General features: G+C 44.0%; 1 protein-coding gene across 4 annotated transcripts in view; it reads left to right on the top strand.

Annotated features, from left to right (window-relative positions):
- WTIP (WT1 interacting protein) overlaps positions 1 to 19806 on the top strand; it is a 118195-nt gene that overhangs the window by 29258 nt on the left and 69131 nt on the right. For all 4 annotated transcript variants that reach the window (XR_004647952.1, XR_004647951.1, XM_034788111.1 and 1 more), the window contains exon 2: positions 18525 to 18626. Coding sequence is in view for 2 of the 4 variants with exons in the window: in XM_034788111.1 (XP_034644002.1) it covers positions 18525 to 18626 (102 nt within the window). In the remaining 2 variants the exon portion in view is untranslated. The remainder of the gene's footprint in view (positions 1 to 18524; positions 18627 to 19806) is intronic.

A 19806-nucleotide genomic window follows, 5' to 3' on the forward strand; every position in this document is an offset into this window, starting at 1 on the left:
CTGAGTAATTTAGCTTTGTGGGACCCCCTGTGGCATGGGCTCCCAGGCAATTGTCCTGCTTGCTACCCTCTAACCCCAGCCCTGGCTTTTATATGTAGAAAAACAGTTGTTGTGGCACAGATGGGCCATGGAGTTTTTAGAGCATGTTGGTGGGGGGCCTCAGAAAGAAAAAGATTGAGAACCCCTGGGTTAGAGGGCTGTAGGTAGGGCACTTATGGGGGTGTAGGGGGGAAAGACGACCGAATCTTTGTCAAAAGACACATCCTTATTCTTATGAGAAGTGTCTTGGGATTTTCGATCTCCTGATGGAACTTCAGTATTTAAGGGCTGAGCTGAAGGACGCGCCTCACCCGCTTTCCCCCCATGTGAACATCGTGGATCTCAGTTTACTTACTGCAGAAGACAAAGGGCTGAATTGCCTCTGCTAGGATTTGAACCTGGTGTTGTAAGGTACCGAGGTGTTTCAGAGGTGAACCATTCCCATGTCGTATTGATATTGCACGTTTTTATGTTATGTGAGTTTGTCCCAGGAAAAGTAGGGGAACGGGCTGCATTGTCAGTCTTCGCAAATCCTCCCCGCTAAACCCACAGTGGTCAAGTACACCAGCAATAAAGCCAGCTTGACTCATAGAAATCTAGTGGTAGCTAAAAATTAGGGCTTCCACCAGACACCATCACACTGGGAACTACCGTTTCAAGAGATCAGTCAGTTGGTTTAGTGTTTCTTACCCAGCCTGAAGAACCATCTCTGTTTGTTTCTGGTCAGTGACAGTCAGAGAAGCCTGTGTGTGCCTGGTACTAGATTGAAACAGCCTCTGTTGAATGGTGAGTGAACAATGATCTGCTCTGTGAACAAACAATTCCTTTCCCAAAATGATGGAATCATCAGTATTACAGGCACCAAAGGGGGAGACGGGAGGACGTGTAGGCATGATTTCCGTGCTCTGATCGTAACTGTTACAGAAACAACACAGCAGTGTTTTCTTTATTTGCTCAGCAAAAACTTCCCTTATGTCCATAGGTATAATTATGGTAGAGGCTAGAGTCACTTGGAGACAAATACTCTGGTGATTAACCAAATCACCAGTTCTCCTAAATAGTTTTAAACAGAGCAAGTTCTGTTAAAAAAGGGGAAAAGTGACATTTCCAAATGGATTCCATAATGGTATAAATGAAAGTGAGGATTCAGAAGAGACTTTGAAGTGAAGGGAATAATCCTATTTGGTTTGGCCAGTAATGATTTACATGGTTAGGACTGAAATCTTAACTTGTATGATGCTCCTCAATGTTTCGATTGGTGGTTTACTTTTTGGTGTGAATTTAGTGCCCGTGAAAGGTATCAAGTAGGTAGCCCTGAAGAATGATGTCCTCACTCTATCACAGAATCGGTACAGTGTGCGTAAGCATCCGCCCTATGCCATCAACGTGCTGTAGTCCATGTGTGGGGAGTAAGAGGATTGAGTTTCCACATCCAGTCAGTCCATGGCCTCTCTGCTGAGTCCGCTAGTAAGGATTCCAAATGGTGCCCATTGTGGTGTTGGCCGTATGGACATTTGACTATTAGGAATTGGACTGAGACCCCTAAAATTCCCCTCATATAAGTCACTGAATGACCATCAGATGAGAACTTCGCTGCCACCCTGAGCTGGATTTGAACCAACGATTTAATAATAATAATAATAATATTTTGCACTAATATTGTACTTTCTGTAGGAGGCTTTCAACATGCTTTATAAGGCTGGATACATACGAATATTACCATTTTATAAACAGCACCACTGAGGTGGAAAGGGTTACATCTCCTTATCAGTTCCATGTGTTTGGCTAATTATTTTAATTAAAAACAGAGAAAATTATTCAGACTGTTTCAATTTTTTCAGTGATTTCCCCTGGTGTTGAAAATTGCATCGACACACACTGTTCAAGGGGTGATGTAAAATGGAATGAATGCTCCTTTTAGCTGCCATGAATAGAGGCTCCTCAGATCAATTAAGTGTTGACTCTATAATTGCTGTAGGATTACGCGTTTCTGTTATTTTTTTTTTCCAATCCTCTAAATCATAAATTAACAAATATTTCAACACTCCATAGAACCTTTCAAACCGGTGACAGCTGAATAAAATCACATTTATTTGGATGAGACATTTATTGTAACCAGCAAAGCAGCTAATAACCTTCCTAACAATTCACCCTTTTTTGGTCTGCTCAGTCTTTCCATAGTTTTGCAAGGTTGAGTTTGCTTTTAGCTGCTTCTAGAAAGGGCTTAAATAAATAATTGTCCCAGAGGTTTTCTCCACTGTGATTAAATGGTGTTTCTGAAAAAGCCCTGCTACACATTTAGCCACATCTGCTCCTCTCTGCCTGCCGTTGGTGTCAGAGGAATTACTCATTAAAGTGAGTAATGCATGGGCAGTGGTGGCCCCTGGGATTCTAGAGCTTCTCACCTCTAGATTACCAGTGTGAGTCTAATCCAGATCCTCAGTCTATTGCCAAGCGGCGAGCTGTCCATATTCCAAAATTCCAGTTGGTAATAAGTACCTTTGTCAGTATCAGCACAGAGTCTCAGAGCCAAATGGACATGGAGGAGGATGAACCAACTGCCTGCTTCTAGAAGTGATCCCTGCCAGTCACGGTGAAGGTGACCATGCTGTGAGGTAGCTTTTACTCCTGCTGTCCATTTTGTCTCTTTTGTGGCTAAAGGAGTTCCGTCTCTTGTCAGAATGACCACAGGCTTCTTTGTAGAGGTTACAGGCCAAGATTTGGCTGCAGGCACTGGGCACTGGGCACAGGCACGTTGCATTTGCAGGTCTTTCCTTTGTAACCCACTGGTTCATGGGTCTTGTGTCCCCCTCTGTGCCTGATCCACATAGGAGATAAGTGTCTATAGCTTGAGTTGAAGACTCAGGAGCACTTACACAGATGTCTGTCAATGCAAATTTAACATATGGGTGGAACAACAGACATGGATGCATGCCTATGCATACCTCTTTGTGCCTGGGGATGGAAATTTGCACCGTTCTCCCCTCAGCAGGCAAGCTAATTTTCATGGGAATTAATGGGAGCTACTAAAAACAAGACAAAGGTAGAATAAGCCCTTTGGGCTGTGCTAATGCAAGTCTGTCTGTCTGGGCTGGGAGGCTCCCTCAGAGCTGCAGTGTAGATGTACCCTTAGACTTTGCTAGTGGCGTAGTCCAACTTTTAACCCTTCCAATGAGGTCATGGGTTTGATTCTCCTTTGCCTTGTAGCTAGTGCCATCAGTTTCACCTGGAGAAAGAGGCTGTAAAACCATCCTGATTTGCTAGCATTTTATACCCACTTTGCTCTCCTTTTTCACGGGGTAAATGATGACACCAGGTGCCAGGGCGTGGTGAATCAGGCCCCTCCTCCACCGCCACTCACCACGAGCAAAATGGGGTGTGTCCTTTCCCAAGGGGCTGAGCAATGCTACCTTTGAAACCCTCCCACTCTCAGGCACAGCTGACTCATAGGGCAAGCAACCAGGAACAAAAACTGAACCCACTTCCCTTCATAGCTGTACCCCTCGTGAGACTTTTATCACAAACACAAAACTGAGAGAGAGAAACAACAAATACAGATTATAGGTCTTAGATCTCAGCTCAGCAACAGTGTACACACTGGAATCTGGCCAAGTCTACAGAAGCCTCTTCCATGCTACGGAAGCTGGCTGTGTGTGTTTGTTGAGCTGGACCCATAGGAAGGAAATGATCCAGCGTAAATAGCGATGTATTTTATTGTTTCTCGGGGGGGGGGAGGAGGGAGTAAAAATTAGAATATCCTGTTTACTTATTGCTAGTGCTATATTTGACTGAATATCACATGGGTTTTCCTCTTGCTGGATCGGGGCAGGCTTTTCTGGTGGTCTGATCCTGCAAAAAGCAGTGAGCCCTCCATTCCTACTCAAGTCAAATGAGACACATACTTGCGGTATGTGCAGGATTGGGCCTTGCAAGGGCAGAGAAGGGTGATCTCTGTCCAGTAAGAAGCTCAGGGAAAATGGGGCGGGTGTCAGGGGAGTTATTTTAGAACGAAAATCCTTCTCGAGCTGTAGATGGCAAAACTTGTACTGAAAAGCGACGCTCTGAAACTGTGCTTTATACAGGGTGTCCTACAGGAAGTCAAAGTTTCCTGTGTTCATCCTTACGGTATTTACAGGCCCTCCAGAGTACGTCTACACGGCAATAAAAGACCTGAGGCTGGCCCAGGTTAGCTGACACGAGCTTGCGGGGCTTGGGCTGCAGGGCTAAAAATGGCGATGTAAACTTTTGGGCTCTGAACCTCGTGAGGGAAGAGGGTGAATCTGGGCTTCAGCCTGAGCCTGAACGTCTACTCTGCAGTTTTTAGCCACACAGCCCAACCCCCGTGAGCTCAAGTCAATTGGGCTCTGACACTCGGTGCCGTGGGTGGTTTATGCAGTGTAGACGTAACCTCAGTGATTCACTTTACTTGCAGCAGCCTAGTGGATTTCAACTTACACTACTGAGAAATGTCTCCTTATGTATCAGCTTCCTATGATTATTTATCTAGCTGTCTAAAAATATAATCCTTCCAGTTAAATTATATAATCAGTAAATGTTGGCAAATGTTGATTTTTTTACCATACACGCACAAAATGGCAAAATAAATTTCCATCAATAATAATAGAAATTTACAGATAGGCAAAATAAGAAAACTCCTGCTTGAGAACTCAGAGTTTGATTAAGGATATTTACTTTGTGTATTTGTATATGTGATATTGACAATATTTTAACAGTTATAGAGGATTAAAGTTTTGAATCTCAGCATCTCCTGTCATTAAATGATTGTGTGACCTTCCCATAATTTAAATTGTGAACATTTAAATTGATAAAAATGAAAAGATGCTTAAAACCCATAATTTTGCAGAACTAAACATTTAAATAGACAAAAAGCTTAAATTGAGAATTCATCAAAATAATAAAAAATAAAAACTGAATTCTGCCAAGCTTATATATAATCTATGTACAGTTACACACATTTTTAATTCTTATTTATATTCCTGCACATTTAAAACACACACACAATTGGCAAACCAGTGGTTGTAATGCCTTTATAGTATAGGTGTCAGAATTACATGTCAGCTGTAGAGGTATAACTCTTGGGTAGTACTACTTATGGAATGACCTGTTTAATTTATAACCAAACATGGTTACGTAAGACATGCTTTTTTCAGCATGTCATGCTGGTTCTGGAAATAAACCATTATCTAAGAAAATAGAAAAGTGCACCTGGAAACTTTTAGACTAGACTCCCTGTTTAATCATGAACCCATTTTAAATATATCAAGTAAGGCAGCTGTAATAGGACCTTTTTCTGCCATATATTAAAATGATGACTCACAGTTGAAATGACAGTTGAATGTAATGAAAAGAAAAAGTCTCTCCAGCTTGAAGAGTCTGCAACTGTTATTCTCAGCTCTCCAACTTGCCAGGTAGTTTGGGGCTGTACTGGTGGATTGTGAGTACTTTTGGTATCATTTTTACTATCTCTGGTTTCACAGATGCCCTAATATGAGAGATGTAAACTTCTCCAATCTCCCCCCCCCCTTTTACCCTTGGAAGGTCTAGCTGGCTGTCCTTTGGAGATTTGCACATCATTTTCCAAAACACTGGGCAAAATAATTCATTTCGCATCTTCAAAGCACTTTATAAACATTACCTGGTTAATGCTCACAAAATCCCTATGAGACAGGTATTGTGCCCCCCATTTTACATATGGGGAAACTGAGGTGCAGGGCAGTTAAATAGTTTGCCCAAGACTATCATGGGAATCATTGTCAGAAAGGGCATTGGAATTTTGGTGTTTCTAGCTTAGTTCTGTGCTGTGATCACTAGATGTGTATATTACAAGGATATAATTGCAATAAACACAAAGGGCCACATTTTCAGCAGGCTTCTTAAATATGCCTCTATAATACAGATTTTCTGCCTGCAAAACAGATATGCAAATATTAAAAGGGCATGAAACCCTCACAAACCCAGGAAATTCAGAATTATTGCTTCTAATTTCATCTCCAGGTCTCACTGCTGTGCTTACTTTTGCAGCCAATACAGTAAGCAGAGTCACCTGCTGTTTTAAGGTGTCTGCAAAGCTACCGGAGACAGCAGCATAAACTAGAGACAGAAGGCCAGGTTTTAGCCTTAGTTATGCCAGCATAAATGTAGACTGATTCCATGGCCCGGAGCGAGCAGTAGCCTTAACTCTGAGCTCAGATGATCTTCTCCGCCTGTTGCTGCAGACAACCAAATGAGCTTGTACATATTAAAGCCGTGGAATGTATTACCGTATTTTTCTTAATTAAAAACAAACATTTCCAAGCAAACTTGATTATACTTTCATGTCCCTACTAGTGCAGTTGTAGTCTGAAACTTTGGACAAATCCCTTCCATTACCTAGTATGTGTAGCATGACTAGTGAATTCTCATTTCTTTTGCTACTTTTTTTTTTCCTTTGGAGAGCACACAGCAAAGAACTACTATCTCCATAAATCTGTGTGAATGCACAGCTGGGCTGACTACCCCCCACCCACCCTCAGTCAGCTAAATTGCACACCTGCTTCATAGCCAGAAATGTGCAGAGGAGTCAGTCGTGCATATGCTAGCGTTATATCCTCTGCTATTATGGGCTGCAGTGAGAGTGGCCCTTTATTCTGTTCCCTAGCCTGCTGGCTGGCTTCCTTGCTTCCCTCAGTTTGGCTTGAGGCAGTCTCAGAAACACAAAGTTTGGGCCCCAGGCGATGAGTGGAATGGGTGAACCTTTAGGTTTTTAATGAGGCATGTTTTCCTCTTATGTCCCCACCATGGTTCACTCACTCCACTGGGCATCACCCCAGTACTCAGTGTAAGTGGATCTCCCATTCCCTCTCTGTAGTGAGCACTGCAACACCACGGGCCTGTTGGAATAGTGGAGAGACATGAGGTTTCTCTCTGGAGCGTCACTCTCCCACCTGTTATCCAGCATGGGTCATTATTGCCGTTGTGAGTGTTCTGTCTAAGGCTCCTCTCTTCACCCTCATGTTTGTGAATCACCAGTGGAGCTGCCCCAACTCCTGCTGACTCACCTGTGAGGGACTGGGACCCAACTCCAAACTCTGATCCCTCTGCAAGGCAACTCAGAGTGCTGCAGCTGAGGGACCGGGCCCCCACAACAACCGTCTTCCAGTGCTTAAAGAAGGAAGGTCCTTGGCCACTGATGTTAAGTCTCAAGTGATCATGAGTCACCCCAACCTTGCCTGACACTGTGCCCAAAAGTAGAAAAATGAATGACTGTTTGTAAACCAATGGGTCAATGTCACAGTGCTAATCTGAACAATAGGGCTGTGAAACGCATCCTGCAGAAGTGAACTAGTATCAGCATCATGAGCATCAAAAGGCAGAATAAAGGAGAGTGGTTTGGAGGCACCCAAGATATATTCTTTCCCAACAGGTAACGCAGAGTCAACTCAGTGCAGATAGTTAGTAATATCACGGTTCGCAGCAGTAATTGGAAGAGACCTCAGGAGGTCATCTAGTCCAACCCCCTGCTCAAAGCAGGACCAATCCCAACTAAATCATCCCAGCCAGGGCTTTGTCAAGCTGGGCGGTAAAAACCTGTAAGGATGGAGATTCCACCACCTCCCTAGGTAACCCATTCTAGTGCTTCACCACCCTCCCAGTTAAATAGTTTTTCCTAATATCCAATTTAGACCTCCCGCACTGCAACTTGAGACAATTGCTCCTTGTTCTGTCATCTGCCACCACTGAGTATTGCTTAGCTCCATCCTCTTTGGAACCCCCCTTCAGGTAGTTGAAAGCTATCAAATCCCCCCTCACTCTTCTCTTCTGCAGACTAAATAAGCCCAGTTTCCTCAGCCTTTCCTCGTAAGTCATGTGCCCCAGCCCCCTGATCATTTCCGTTGCCTTCTGCTGAACTCTCCCCATTTGTCAACATCCTTTCTGTAGTGTGGGTCCCAAAACTGGACACAATATTCCAGAAGTGGCCTCACCAGAGCCCAATAGAGGGGAATAATCACTTCCCTCGATCTGCTAGCAGTGCTCCTACGAATACAGCCCAATATGCCGCTAGCCTTCTTGGCAACAAGGGCACACTGTTGACTCATATCCAGCTTCTTGTCCACTGTAATCCCCAGGTCCTTCTCTGCAGAACTGCTGCTTAGCCAGTCGGTCCCCAGCCTGTAGCAGTGTATGGGATTCTTCCGTCCTAAATGCAGGACTCTGCACTTTTCCTTGTTGAACCTCATCAGATTTCTTTTGGCCCAATCCTTCAATTTGTTTAGGTCACTCTGGACTCTATCCCTACCCTCCAGTGTATCTACCTCTCCTCCCAGCTTAGTGTCATCATCTTAGTGTCTTTCACTTTCATTTGACTGGATGAATCTACTTTAAAAGGCAGAAAAGCCTTCCAGTTTCCAACAGCTGCTAATCAGAACTGATACGGTCTCCCATGACATCCTCCACTCAGCTACACTTATATTCCACTTCATTTGTAGCTAGCATAGCTCAATCCATCCGTCTAGATGTTCTTTGGGCTTATAACTGCTAAAATGTAGAGCCAGGGAAATGCAGTGTTAGACGTTCTACAGCAGTGCAGTTTCAGATTCCCTACCATCATCTTTACTGTATCTAGGTATGAAGCCACTTGCCTTGAAAAAACTCCAACTGGTATAAAATGTAGCAGCCCATCTACTTAGCAAAGCAGATGCCACGAACAAATGCTTCACCTTGGTGCTCCTCACTGGCTCCCCAATGAATATAAAAGAGAGTCCAGGTTCTGTGGCCTGATATCCAAAGTCCTTCATGGGATTGGCCTAGCATCTCCTTCCGCAGCCATGATCTCCCATGGCAGCTATCTCCTAGTGGAACAATGAAATTATTAGCCAATAGACGGAGCCTCGTGAGTGAGGGAATCAGAACTGTGATGGGAGCTGGAGTTAGACTATAGAATTAATTTCTGCAAGAGATAAAACTGAGCAAAACTCAACTCCCCTCCTCTCCCCCTTCCCCCAATAAAGTAATCAACTATTTCTCTTATAAGCGGCACAGATGCTATGGGGATGGAGTGCATTTCAGTTAGTAGATTGATAAAATAGGCAGATATCTGGAGGCTGTAGCCAGTTATTGGCAATATCTTTATCCTGTTTCCTTGAGGAAGAGAACAAGGTTGGTAGCAACAGTAAGGAAGGTTTAATAGTGAAAAAAGCTTCATTTCCTGGCATGTGACCTGATTCTAATTTTGACTTTATTTAAACAGTAATTTAACTAGGTACCAATGTAGCCTGGACAACATTTCTTCTCTTAGTGTAGCCAGTTCCAGCACTCTGGGCTGTGTGGGCTGTTGTTCTATTAGCCTGCACTGCCATTGTGAGTCATTAGTTTCTAAAGTATCATACAGAGCTAGTTTCTGTTGTTTAAATAGAGCCAGACCACTGTTCGGCTTAGAAGCCTCAAGATTCCTGGCATGAACAGCCTGTGATTTAAAACAGGGATTTAAAATGTTTACCTGCAAACGGTCTCCATTCTTTCCTGTATCACTGCGGAGAACTTCTGCATTCTCAGGCGTATTCACATTTGTGTTATCTGCTGACCTTCCCCCCTATCAGAGAAGGCAGTATGATGTAGTCTTAGTCAGCAGGTTCCTGCATCATGCTTCTCTTATCTATGCTGAAGGAGCACGCTCTGATTTTTGTGCAGTCATGTGTGGTTACTATGTATGCAATTGGGTATCCTCCTGCTGGATGTGTTGGGAATTGGACTTTTACTTATTTATGTTGTATATTCAGGGCTGGGAAAACTTACTAGACTCCTAATAACTGGAGGATTAAAACCTATTGACAAGAGGTAGTTTTGACAGATGAAGGTGGTGAGAATGAGAGTTCCAGAAGCTTGGCTCTCCTCACCCACCATTCCCAGCCCCTGGTCCCTCAGTAGGGAGGGGATTTATATCTCCTCTCAGCCTCTGAGTGACATGTGACTTGTACATTTGAAGATCCCTTCTGTGCTATTTGCTAAAAGGGACAAGGAGTTTTAATCTCCAGTCCATGCAGAATCTCCTGTCTGCTGCAATCCAGGTTAGACTCTGGTTGTGATACACAAGCATTTAATCCAACTCCCTACCTCACATATCCTTCCTCTTCGCTGGTTGGGCCACTGAGCACATATTCCCTTCTCTGGCTTTTTACCCTCAGACTTGTTCATTTAGCTTTCTCTGAATTGAATTAAGACATGTATTTGACCCACGCAGCTTCTCTCTCCATGTCCTTGTGGGTTTGAACCTCCTGCCCTTCTACGAGCCCCTGACTCACCCCTGAGCTGATGTGCAGAGAGACAATTCTCAACGAGTGTGAGAGAAAAATGGATACTGCAATAACCCAATGTTCTACGTGCCCAATCCTTTTGCTCTCCCGTTGCTTTGTGAATGGGACCATGTAGCCAAAGATTGATCTGTGCCATGTGTTATTTGTTAATGCTAACTTTACCCTAATGTATGATGACAGGGCGTGGGCATGTCTAACTGTACACTGTATGTAGCATTTATCCCAGTGAGAGATGATGTGGGGGGAAAGAAAGCTGCGGTTCATCTCTGATTCATGGCACACTGTCAAATTAAAGAAAAGAGAAAGAGGACCAGATTCTCTCTTCCAATTCACACATGCTGCTCCCATTGAAGTCAGCAGGACAATTTCTGCTGCGTTTCTGAGACTTGTGTTACTCTACTGTGTGCCATAGGATTGTGCAGTTTGATTGAGGGCAGAATTGGACCCAAGGAGAGTTCTGTGCATGTAACTGAGGATGCAGTTGGACCTAAAGTGTATTTATTCATCTGCTAACCCTTTAACTGGATCACAGAAAACATGGTACCAAATTCTGGCCCATTGGTTTCTCTATCGTTAGGGGACCTGGAAGTAGATAGAGCTCCAGCCTACAATGTGATGGTCTAGAGAGCAGTGTGGACACCTGTCAAGAGTGGGATATGGGCCCAGAACATGCTGTTCACCAAGTCCAGGGGTGTTTTTATTCCAGGCTCTAGAACTATCTCTGGTCAAAGTACATGCTGGGGATTTATCTAGCTCACGCCGGGTCCGTCAGGCTGTGGTTGATACCTTTCCTCATTACATTGTGCTGTCTTCTTACCGTTTCAGTTTGGAGCAAAGTCACTGAATATATCTGAAAACATTGTCCGGGTTGATTAAAATTTTTAAATCAGCAACTATCTCTGTGTGCATTAGACAGAAAACGTGTCACTGTTCTGATCTTCAAAAAAAGCAGTTAGTGAGCATATTCTGCAGCTTTGGAAAGACTTTCCCCAGTCACATTCAGATCATACTTTCTCAAAGCTGCCTTACTGAGAAAGTAATGTGCAATTCATCATCAGGAGGAATTGGATTAGTTTCATACTATCTGGGGAGCAGTGGGAAGTTTGCTTAACTAATTTCAATCAAAAGTCTCAGTTTCCAGCATTAATCGTGTGTGCTCTTTTGCCGAGGTCCATTGTGCATATGTGCTTGATTATTCTCTACTTCGATTTTATCCTCATCTTCAAGCAATGTTTTAAAATGTATGTAGTATGAGCTCAAGAATGTACCCCGGTGGAAAGCAGCTATCCCATACTCATGCCCACAGAACCTTTATACTAATGCCAGTAATGCCTTTACACACAGCATCATGCAATATCTTTCCAGCTAGAGAGAGACACCAAGCATCTAACAGACTCTGATCTCCTTGTGCAGTGTGTCTGTATGTGACAATGCAGTCGATTCCATGTGAATGAGCTGGGAGGTCACACCGACTGCATTCTTACACTGCTGAAAGCGGAGCTGCTATTCCAGAGGAGACTAATGGCCCCAATCCTCAGATGTGCTGGGGCGGCTTTGCACCTCTCTGGCAGTGCGAAGCAACCCTACACCCTGATCTGGATACTGGAGGATTCTCTCTGCATGAGGGGATACTTGGATGGGGTAGAGTCATTGTGGCAGCGCCTATCTCACCCCTGCTTTCTGCCACCAGAACATTCCTGTGCTCTCCTAATGAGGCTGTTGGCAGCTGGCATAAATTAGCACAACCCATAAAGTGCTCTAATTTACAATGAGCCTGGCATCAGGACAGAGCACAAAGGACACCTTTGCCCATTCAGTTCCACTCTATCCTGAGCAGCTCTGAACATTCTCAGCTGTAGTTCAGGAATAACAACACTGATGGGAAAGGAGATACCGGAAAAGCACGCGAGTTGTACAAAGGTTGGAAACGGTAGATTCAAACAGTGACACACAACAAAATTCAAGAATGTGATGTGCTTGCTCCATAATATCACATTCTTCCTAGGAAATTCAACAGGCATTAGAAATAAATCTGAAACAAAATGCAGTGTTGCTATTAAGTATGGCCTCTTACCAAACTAATAACACATAGCCTGGGTTCCGATTGGTGGAAAACTGATCATAAATAACCTGCACATTAGTGATTTTTCCAGGGCATTATGAGCTCACACCACAGCTGCGTATATATTTTTCAAAATATATAAATGGAATTATACATGAAATCTTTTTAGAATGCCAGTCATCTCTGTGGTCATTCATTCCTGCAATTACTGACCAATCTTTTAGAGGAAAATGAACTAAAAAACTGACAGCAGCTCATAATGAATCATCTGGTGGGGAGGGCTGTGTAAATAAACCATTCACAATCAAAAAATTCACTTGCTTCTGATGGTTAGGGTAACCAGACATCCCGTTTTTAAAGGGACAGTCCCCTATTTAAGCCCTCCTGCAGGTGTCCTGACTTTTTCTTAAAAACGGGCAAATTGTCCCGTATTTCCCATCTCCCCCCGTCACTACTGGTGGGTCCTGCTGCTGGCCAGATCCTTGCTCGCCAGCAGTGACTGGCTGGGGGTTTCCAGTGGCTGACAATGGGGGTGAGTGTGCAAGGCTGGTGGTGGGGTGAAAATGCAGCACACGGGGCCAACTGCTCCCCCTGCTGGTCCATCAGCTCAGTCCCCGCTGCATGCAGACTCTCGGCCAGTAGGGCCCTGCTCCATCCCGTTTCCGGCCATCTCTGGCTGCGCACTGCAGTGGCTGGGGAGTGCAGGAAGGCGCCAGGCAGCGGCCAGTTTTGTGTCACTTCTGTTGCCCACCCATCCACTCTTTATGTGCTCCCCCTCTCGCTGTTCTCTCCCTGCTTTGCCCTTTTCTCCCTCCAGCCCTGCTGCTCCATATCCCCCCCAGCAGGGCATGTCCAGCTCCCAGCCCTGTGCGGAGAACCAGCCCCTGGTCAGAGCACTGAGCTCACCAGCAGCCTGGCCAGCTGGCTCCTTCCCTCCCCCACTGCCTCTGGCTGGGCTGGTGCGCTGGGAAAGCCCAAGACCCTCCGGCTTGGGGCGCTGGCCAGGAGGTGCTGAGACCTGCATGTGCCAGAGACCTGCACAATGCTGGAGAAGAGACTCTGCCCCTCAGCTAAGCTAATTTTACCAGGTGTCTTGTATTCCGCATAGGGAAATATGTTCACCCTACTGATGGTCCAATGGGTTAACAGATAAAAAGAAAAATTAGGTGATAGCTTTTATATGACCTCCTGAGGTTCCTGAGGTCCCTTCCAACCCTGATATTCTACGATTCTGTGCTATGCCACAATGGTTCCTGACTGTAATAGGTCTGGCATTTAATGGCATTTGTGAATGAGACCTCAAAGATAAACATTTCAGGAAAATGTAGACTATGGATTTCTGCCATCCTTGAAGTACAAATCAGCAGGAAAAGGGTGAAGGTGTGTCTGTATACATAATATTCCACCTCCTCGTTGAGATGCCAGTGGCAGTCAGTCACAAGTGCACTAATGTTATGAAAGGGTGGACAGAATGGGTAAAGATGGCTGGTAGTGGTGACAGGAACTCTGAAAGGGTTGTTCTTATCTGGGTCTCTTACCAAAAATAAAATGAAATGTTGGACCAGGGCCTTAAGCTAAAACAACAGACTGTCCATTTCAAAAATGAATGTGTGGCTATTGTACTGTATAGGCAACCCTTCCTGCCCCAGGGTGCCTCTAGGGTGTTGTAAGGACATAAGAGACCAGGTGGATTCTAGAATTCCCAGTAAGTTATAGGGAAGATAGAGGGTTTCACTGGTTACTCTCACTGCTCTGAAAGTGGCTTTGTCATGTGTTGCAAGACTAGCTGAGTAAAGTGGCTGCACTTTTGAATCAGAATGTTACAGAGGGATCAATAACTTTCACCAGAAAATGAATCATTAACTTATAGTAAATAATAGTCGATGTAACAGTTGAGGCAGGTAGGGCTCCTGCAGGTAGTCAACCTATTCAAGAAAACGTTCTCATTTATTATATTAAATCTGATTTCATCCTTAGCCCCAGGACCAACATTTTCTTACTATTTTGTTTACAGTGCAGTTGAATAGATCTCTCTGGAAGAGTTTTGGTATCACAGGTTTAATTTGGGGCATTGATACTCAATGGTGTTAAAAGGATATTGTCAGGTACTTTAGCACCAAAAACAAAAACTCTTTGGAGGTATATGGGGAGGCCAGAAAAACTGGTATGTGCAATGCAGCCTCCATCTCCTTTCTTACTGGAAACCCAAACCAGATACCAGCAATCTTACTGCAGATGCTGTGTTGCCTGCTTTCTCCATTTTCCTACAGTTACTTATTAAAAACAAATTACATTTCTCTCTACTGTGTGGTAGCTCAGAATAGTCAATGTGCTAAGTCTTTCTAAAACCAAATAAAGACTAACCTGAAACATTGAACTCTTTCCTATTTTACCGTGGTATTCCCTGCCCTCTGTTAAGTTCAGTTTCTCCAAGCTAATAACATTGAGATTTTCTCCTCCCAGTGGTTTGAATTTATATCATCTTTGCATAGCTTTCTCAGTACAAGGAGAGAAAAATCTGGATGATTAGGTAGGGTTACCATACGTCCGATTTTCCCGGACACGTCCGGCTTTTTGGTCCTTAAATCCCCGTCCAGGAGGAAATTCCAAAAAGCCATACATGTCCGGGAAAATAAGGAGGGGTCGTGGGGCTTGGGGCCGGGCTGGGGCCGGAGCCGGAGCCGCTGGGGCCGGCGGTGCTCGGCCACCGGCTGGCGCTGCTCGGCCGGGGCCGGGCCGGAGCCGCTGGGACTGGGGCTGGGGGTGGGGGTGCTCGGCCGGGGCCGGGGCCGGAGCCGCTCAGCTGGGGCCGGTGCCCCAGGACCCAAACCGAGCTGGAGTTGCTAGGGCCAGAGCTGGAGCTGCCAGGGTGGGCCGGAGCTGCTCGGCCAGGGCCGGCGCGCTTGGCCGGAACCAACGCCGTGGCCAGAGCCTCTTGGCTGGTGCCAGCCGCTGGAGGGAGCCGCTTGGCCGGGGGGGGCGGACTGGGCCACGCCTCCTTGCGCCGCCTCCCCCCCCGCCACCGCCCCAGCTTACCTGCTGTCTGCCTGTTTCAGGCTTCCCGTGAACATTTGATTCGCGGGAAGCAGGGGAGGGGGAGGAGCAGGGGGAGGAGCGTTCAGAGGAGGGGGCGGAGTTGGGACAGGGAAGGGGCCCCGTGGAGTGTCCTCTTTTTTTGTTTTATTAAAATATGATAACCCTAGATTAGCGCACTGATCCTACAAACAGTTGTGCAGGTCCTTTACTTTAAGTGTATGAGGAGTTGCATTGAAGCCAATAAGATTTAAATAGGTATAAATGTTTGCAGGATCAGGGCCTTAACCAGCATACAAGTAGTTTAATTGCAGAAGATAATTGAAGCAAAAGTGTATTTTATGTTCTCCTAAAGCAATTTCAAAATCACATTGACATTATTAATTTACACTACACAATTAAAGAGGTAATGGGTGAGGTAATATCTCTTTTTATTGGGCCAACTTCTGCTGGTGAGAGAAACAAGCTTTTGAGCTACACAGAGCTTTCAACTCCAAATGCTTGTCTCTCTCACCAACAGAAGTTGGTCCAATAAAAGATATTACCTCACCCACCTTGTCTCTCTAATATCTTGGGACCAACATGTATACAGTTGCACTGCATACTGCTCAGTTAAATCAGGCCAGCTGTGGACCAATGGACATATCAGGAAAACAAAAAATAAACTGTATGAAACAAGGAGGTTGTGATGGGTTGGATCACAGAAACCCCCTTGGGGCTGCCAACTGATGTGCCAAGACTACTACTACCCATGCTTTCCCTCTGCCAGCTCAGGACTCCAGCACCCTGTCTTGCTGAGCCAGACACTTCCATCTGCTCCAACACAGACCCAGGGTCTGAACTACTTGCCCCGAAGCTGCAGGTTTACCTGAAAACAGCTCACAGAAGTGTGCTTGTCTTTAACACTCAGATGCCCAACTCCCAATGGGGTCTAAACCCAAATAAATCCGTTTACCCTGTATAAAGCTTATGCAGGATAAACTCATAAATTGTTCGTGCTCTATAACACTGATAGAGAGATATGCACAGTTGTTTGTTCCCACAGGTATTAATACATACACTGAGTTAATAGGTAAAAAGTGATTTTATTAAATACAGAAAGTAGGATTTAAGTGGTTCCAAGTAGTAACAGACAGAACAAAGTAAATTACCAAGCAAAATAAAATAAAATGCGCAAATCTATGTCTAATCAAACTGAATACAGATAATCTCATCCTTAGAGATGCTTCAGTAAGTTTTTTCCTCAGACTGGACACCTTCCAGTCCTGGGCACAATTCTTTCCCCTGGTACAGCTCTTGTTGCAGCTCAGGTGAGAGCTAGGGGATTCTTCATGATGGCTCCTCCCTCCCTCTCTGTTCCCTTCCACCCCTTTATATATCTTTTGCATAAGGCGGGAACCCTTTGTCCCTCTGGGTTTCCACTCCCCCCTCTGGAGTGGAAAAGCACCAGGTTAAAGATGGATTCCACTTTAGGTGACACGATCACATGTCACTGCAAGACTTCATTGCCCACTTGCCAGCACACACATATACAGGAAGACTCACAGGTAAAACTCTGCAGACAATGGTCCTGGTTAATGGGAATCATCAAGATTCCCAATCACCATTAATGGCTCACGTTTTGCATAATTACAATAGGCCCTCAGAGTTATATTTTATATTTCTAGTTTTAGATACAAGAGTGGTACATTTATACAAATAGGATGATCATCACACTCAGTATATTATAAGCTTTGTAATGATACCTTACAAGAGACCTTTTGCATGAAGCATATCCTAGTTACATTATATTCACCTATCATATTTTTATAAAACCATAGACTGCACAACATCACAAGGAGATAATTTTGTACCCGTGTTTTATGTAATAAATTCCTTAGTAAAGACGCAGAGACAAATTAATCTCTGGTGTAAATGGCCACAAATCCATTAAAATCAAGCATGTCAGAGATTAATTCAATCTAGTTTCAAGAATTTTAGGAGACCCATTTGAGTTGACCTAACTTAAAATTGTTACGATTTCATCAGGAAAAGTATCTGAACAATGGAAATTTGCCAGTTCTATATAATCAGCCACCTATCACTCCATTACCCTGAGAAAACTAACCACACTCTTTGTAGAACCTACCCAAATCACAAATCTTTCTCTGAGCTCTGCAGCAGCAGTAACTAACTGGTATTGCCACAGCTATGCTGGGATCTTCAACTGTTCTCTTGTACAAAACTGATACGAATTGCCATTGATTTGAATAGGAGCAGGATCAGATCTTTAGGGTAAAATCCTGACACCACTGAAGTCAATGGCAGAACTCCCAGCCAGGTCTGCAGTCCTTAGGGTCTGTCTTCAGTGGAGCTGGAGGTGTAATTCCAGCTTTGGTAGACATATGGGTGCTAGTTCTGAACAAGTTAGCTTGCTAAATTTAGCCCATCTGAAAACCCAGATTACAGAGGAGATGCCTTGCCTTTTGTTTTGTAAAATGCCCAGCATGTAGGGGCTAAGTATTACTAACGACAGAAAGTTAAAAAACATTACATATGACTGACAGAGTCATTTTCACTGAGCTCCTTATGGACTTCAGCTCACTATTGTTATGGTGATTACTTTATTGGAGAGAAAAAAATAAACACTTTTTTCTATGACACTGTTTGACCAAATTGTTTGTTTTATTGGTAAAGCTGAATGTAACATGTGTTAAGATCACTTACCTTGTACTGAAGACCTCTGCTGTTTTTCTTTGAAAGTCTGAATTCTTTCCAGCGGGCATTCAGATTTCCCATCCCTTCTCATTTTCACCTGTCTCTGGGGGATTTCTGTGCTGTTTGGCCAGCCTCGCTCTTCATACTTTGTTTCACCAGCTACGCTAGGATTTTCGGCCTTTTATTTTTGATTGGTTTTCATGTAGTCATTTCACTCAAGATGCCTGCCCCCAATTTTGGTGTCTGGATTCTATTCAGGATCATTAATTCATTGTTTTAGGGCTTGATGAGGGTACAATAAGTGTTTACAAATCAGTGGCCAGCAGCTGCGTTTTAGAACTGCTGAGGATTCTGATGTTAAGTCTCTTTCTTCTTCTTCCTAGGTATTTGTATAAAGTGCGGAAAGGGCGTATATGGAGCGAGCCAGGCTTGCCAAGCAATGGGTAACCTCTACCATACCAACTGCTTCACCTGCTGCTCTTGTGGTAAGTCAGCTCTACAGTGTCTAACATACAGCCTGAGGCCCGATCTTGCAGTCCTTACTGAGGCAAAATTCCCACTCGCGTCAAGGCTGGTGATTAATGACACTGAGCATGCTCCATCTCTAAGCATCCAACTGCACTTTCTTAAGCAAGGGGACATAAATCTAATACTTCATTGACATTAAGTGTTACATTTTCAAAGGGGCTTCAGCCCGGCCTCCATGGTACTTGGTGTACATCAAGCGCTTTTTGTGGAGCTTTATGTGCATTATAATTTTTGCACACAAACAATAGAATTGATACAGGCAAAATTCATTTTATGCACATGCAAATGTTTGTGCATTCAAGCATGTACATGCACACATAATGCACAAAAATTGGACGTGCAAGTCTGAATGTGCAGAAATGGAGACCACATGTTGGAAATTCAGGTCTAAAACTGCTACCGCATTTGGTGGTGGTTGTTTTTTAATTCTTTCCTCTAGAACTTTCCACGCCCCTTCCAAAAGCTTGTAGGATTTCTCTTTGAATCTGCAGGCATGTCAAAGAAATGGTCTCTACACACTGTATGTGATTTTTAGCAAAAAAGCATGGCTTTGCTACTGAGAAACTCGGCTGTTTTCAATTCATGGTGACTCACATTAATGTATTTTAACAAGAAGGATATTCTACTTGGTCTGAAGACATCATAAATGTTAGAAAATAGAGTCAAAGCTCTTAGAACTGGGTGCCTAAAGTTAGGGAATGAGATCCGTATTTAGGCACTTCAGTGGCCTGTGTTTAAGAAGTGCTAAGCACACACAAATTCCCATTGATTTCAATAGGACCTGCCAGTCATCAGCTCTGAAAATCAGTTCATTTTTACTGAAGTGCCTCAATATGGATTTAAGTTTGTAATTTATGAAAATGTTAGCCTTGCTGTAAAAGTTCTTGTTGAGATACATATACGCAGACAGAAGGCTGAGCATCGGTGGAATATACAGCACGGAAATTATTTTTAAAAGGGATTAATTAAGGATTAGAAAAAGAGTAAAAGCTCATTGGCATTGAACCAAACAACTTTCTATTGAAAAGACCATTGTAAAGTTCACTTATGAAAGGAGAGCTGTAGGTTTGGGGTTTTTTTCTCTCTCAGGCTTTGTACAGATAGATATTCATTTTAAAACAAATATTTATGGAATTT

This window comes from Trachemys scripta, chromosome 13, assembly GCF_013100865.1.
Source record: "Trachemys scripta elegans isolate TJP31775 chromosome 13, CAS_Tse_1.0, whole genome shotgun sequence".
In the NCBI taxonomy this organism is placed as follows: Eukaryota; Metazoa; Chordata; order Testudines; family Emydidae; genus Trachemys; species Trachemys scripta.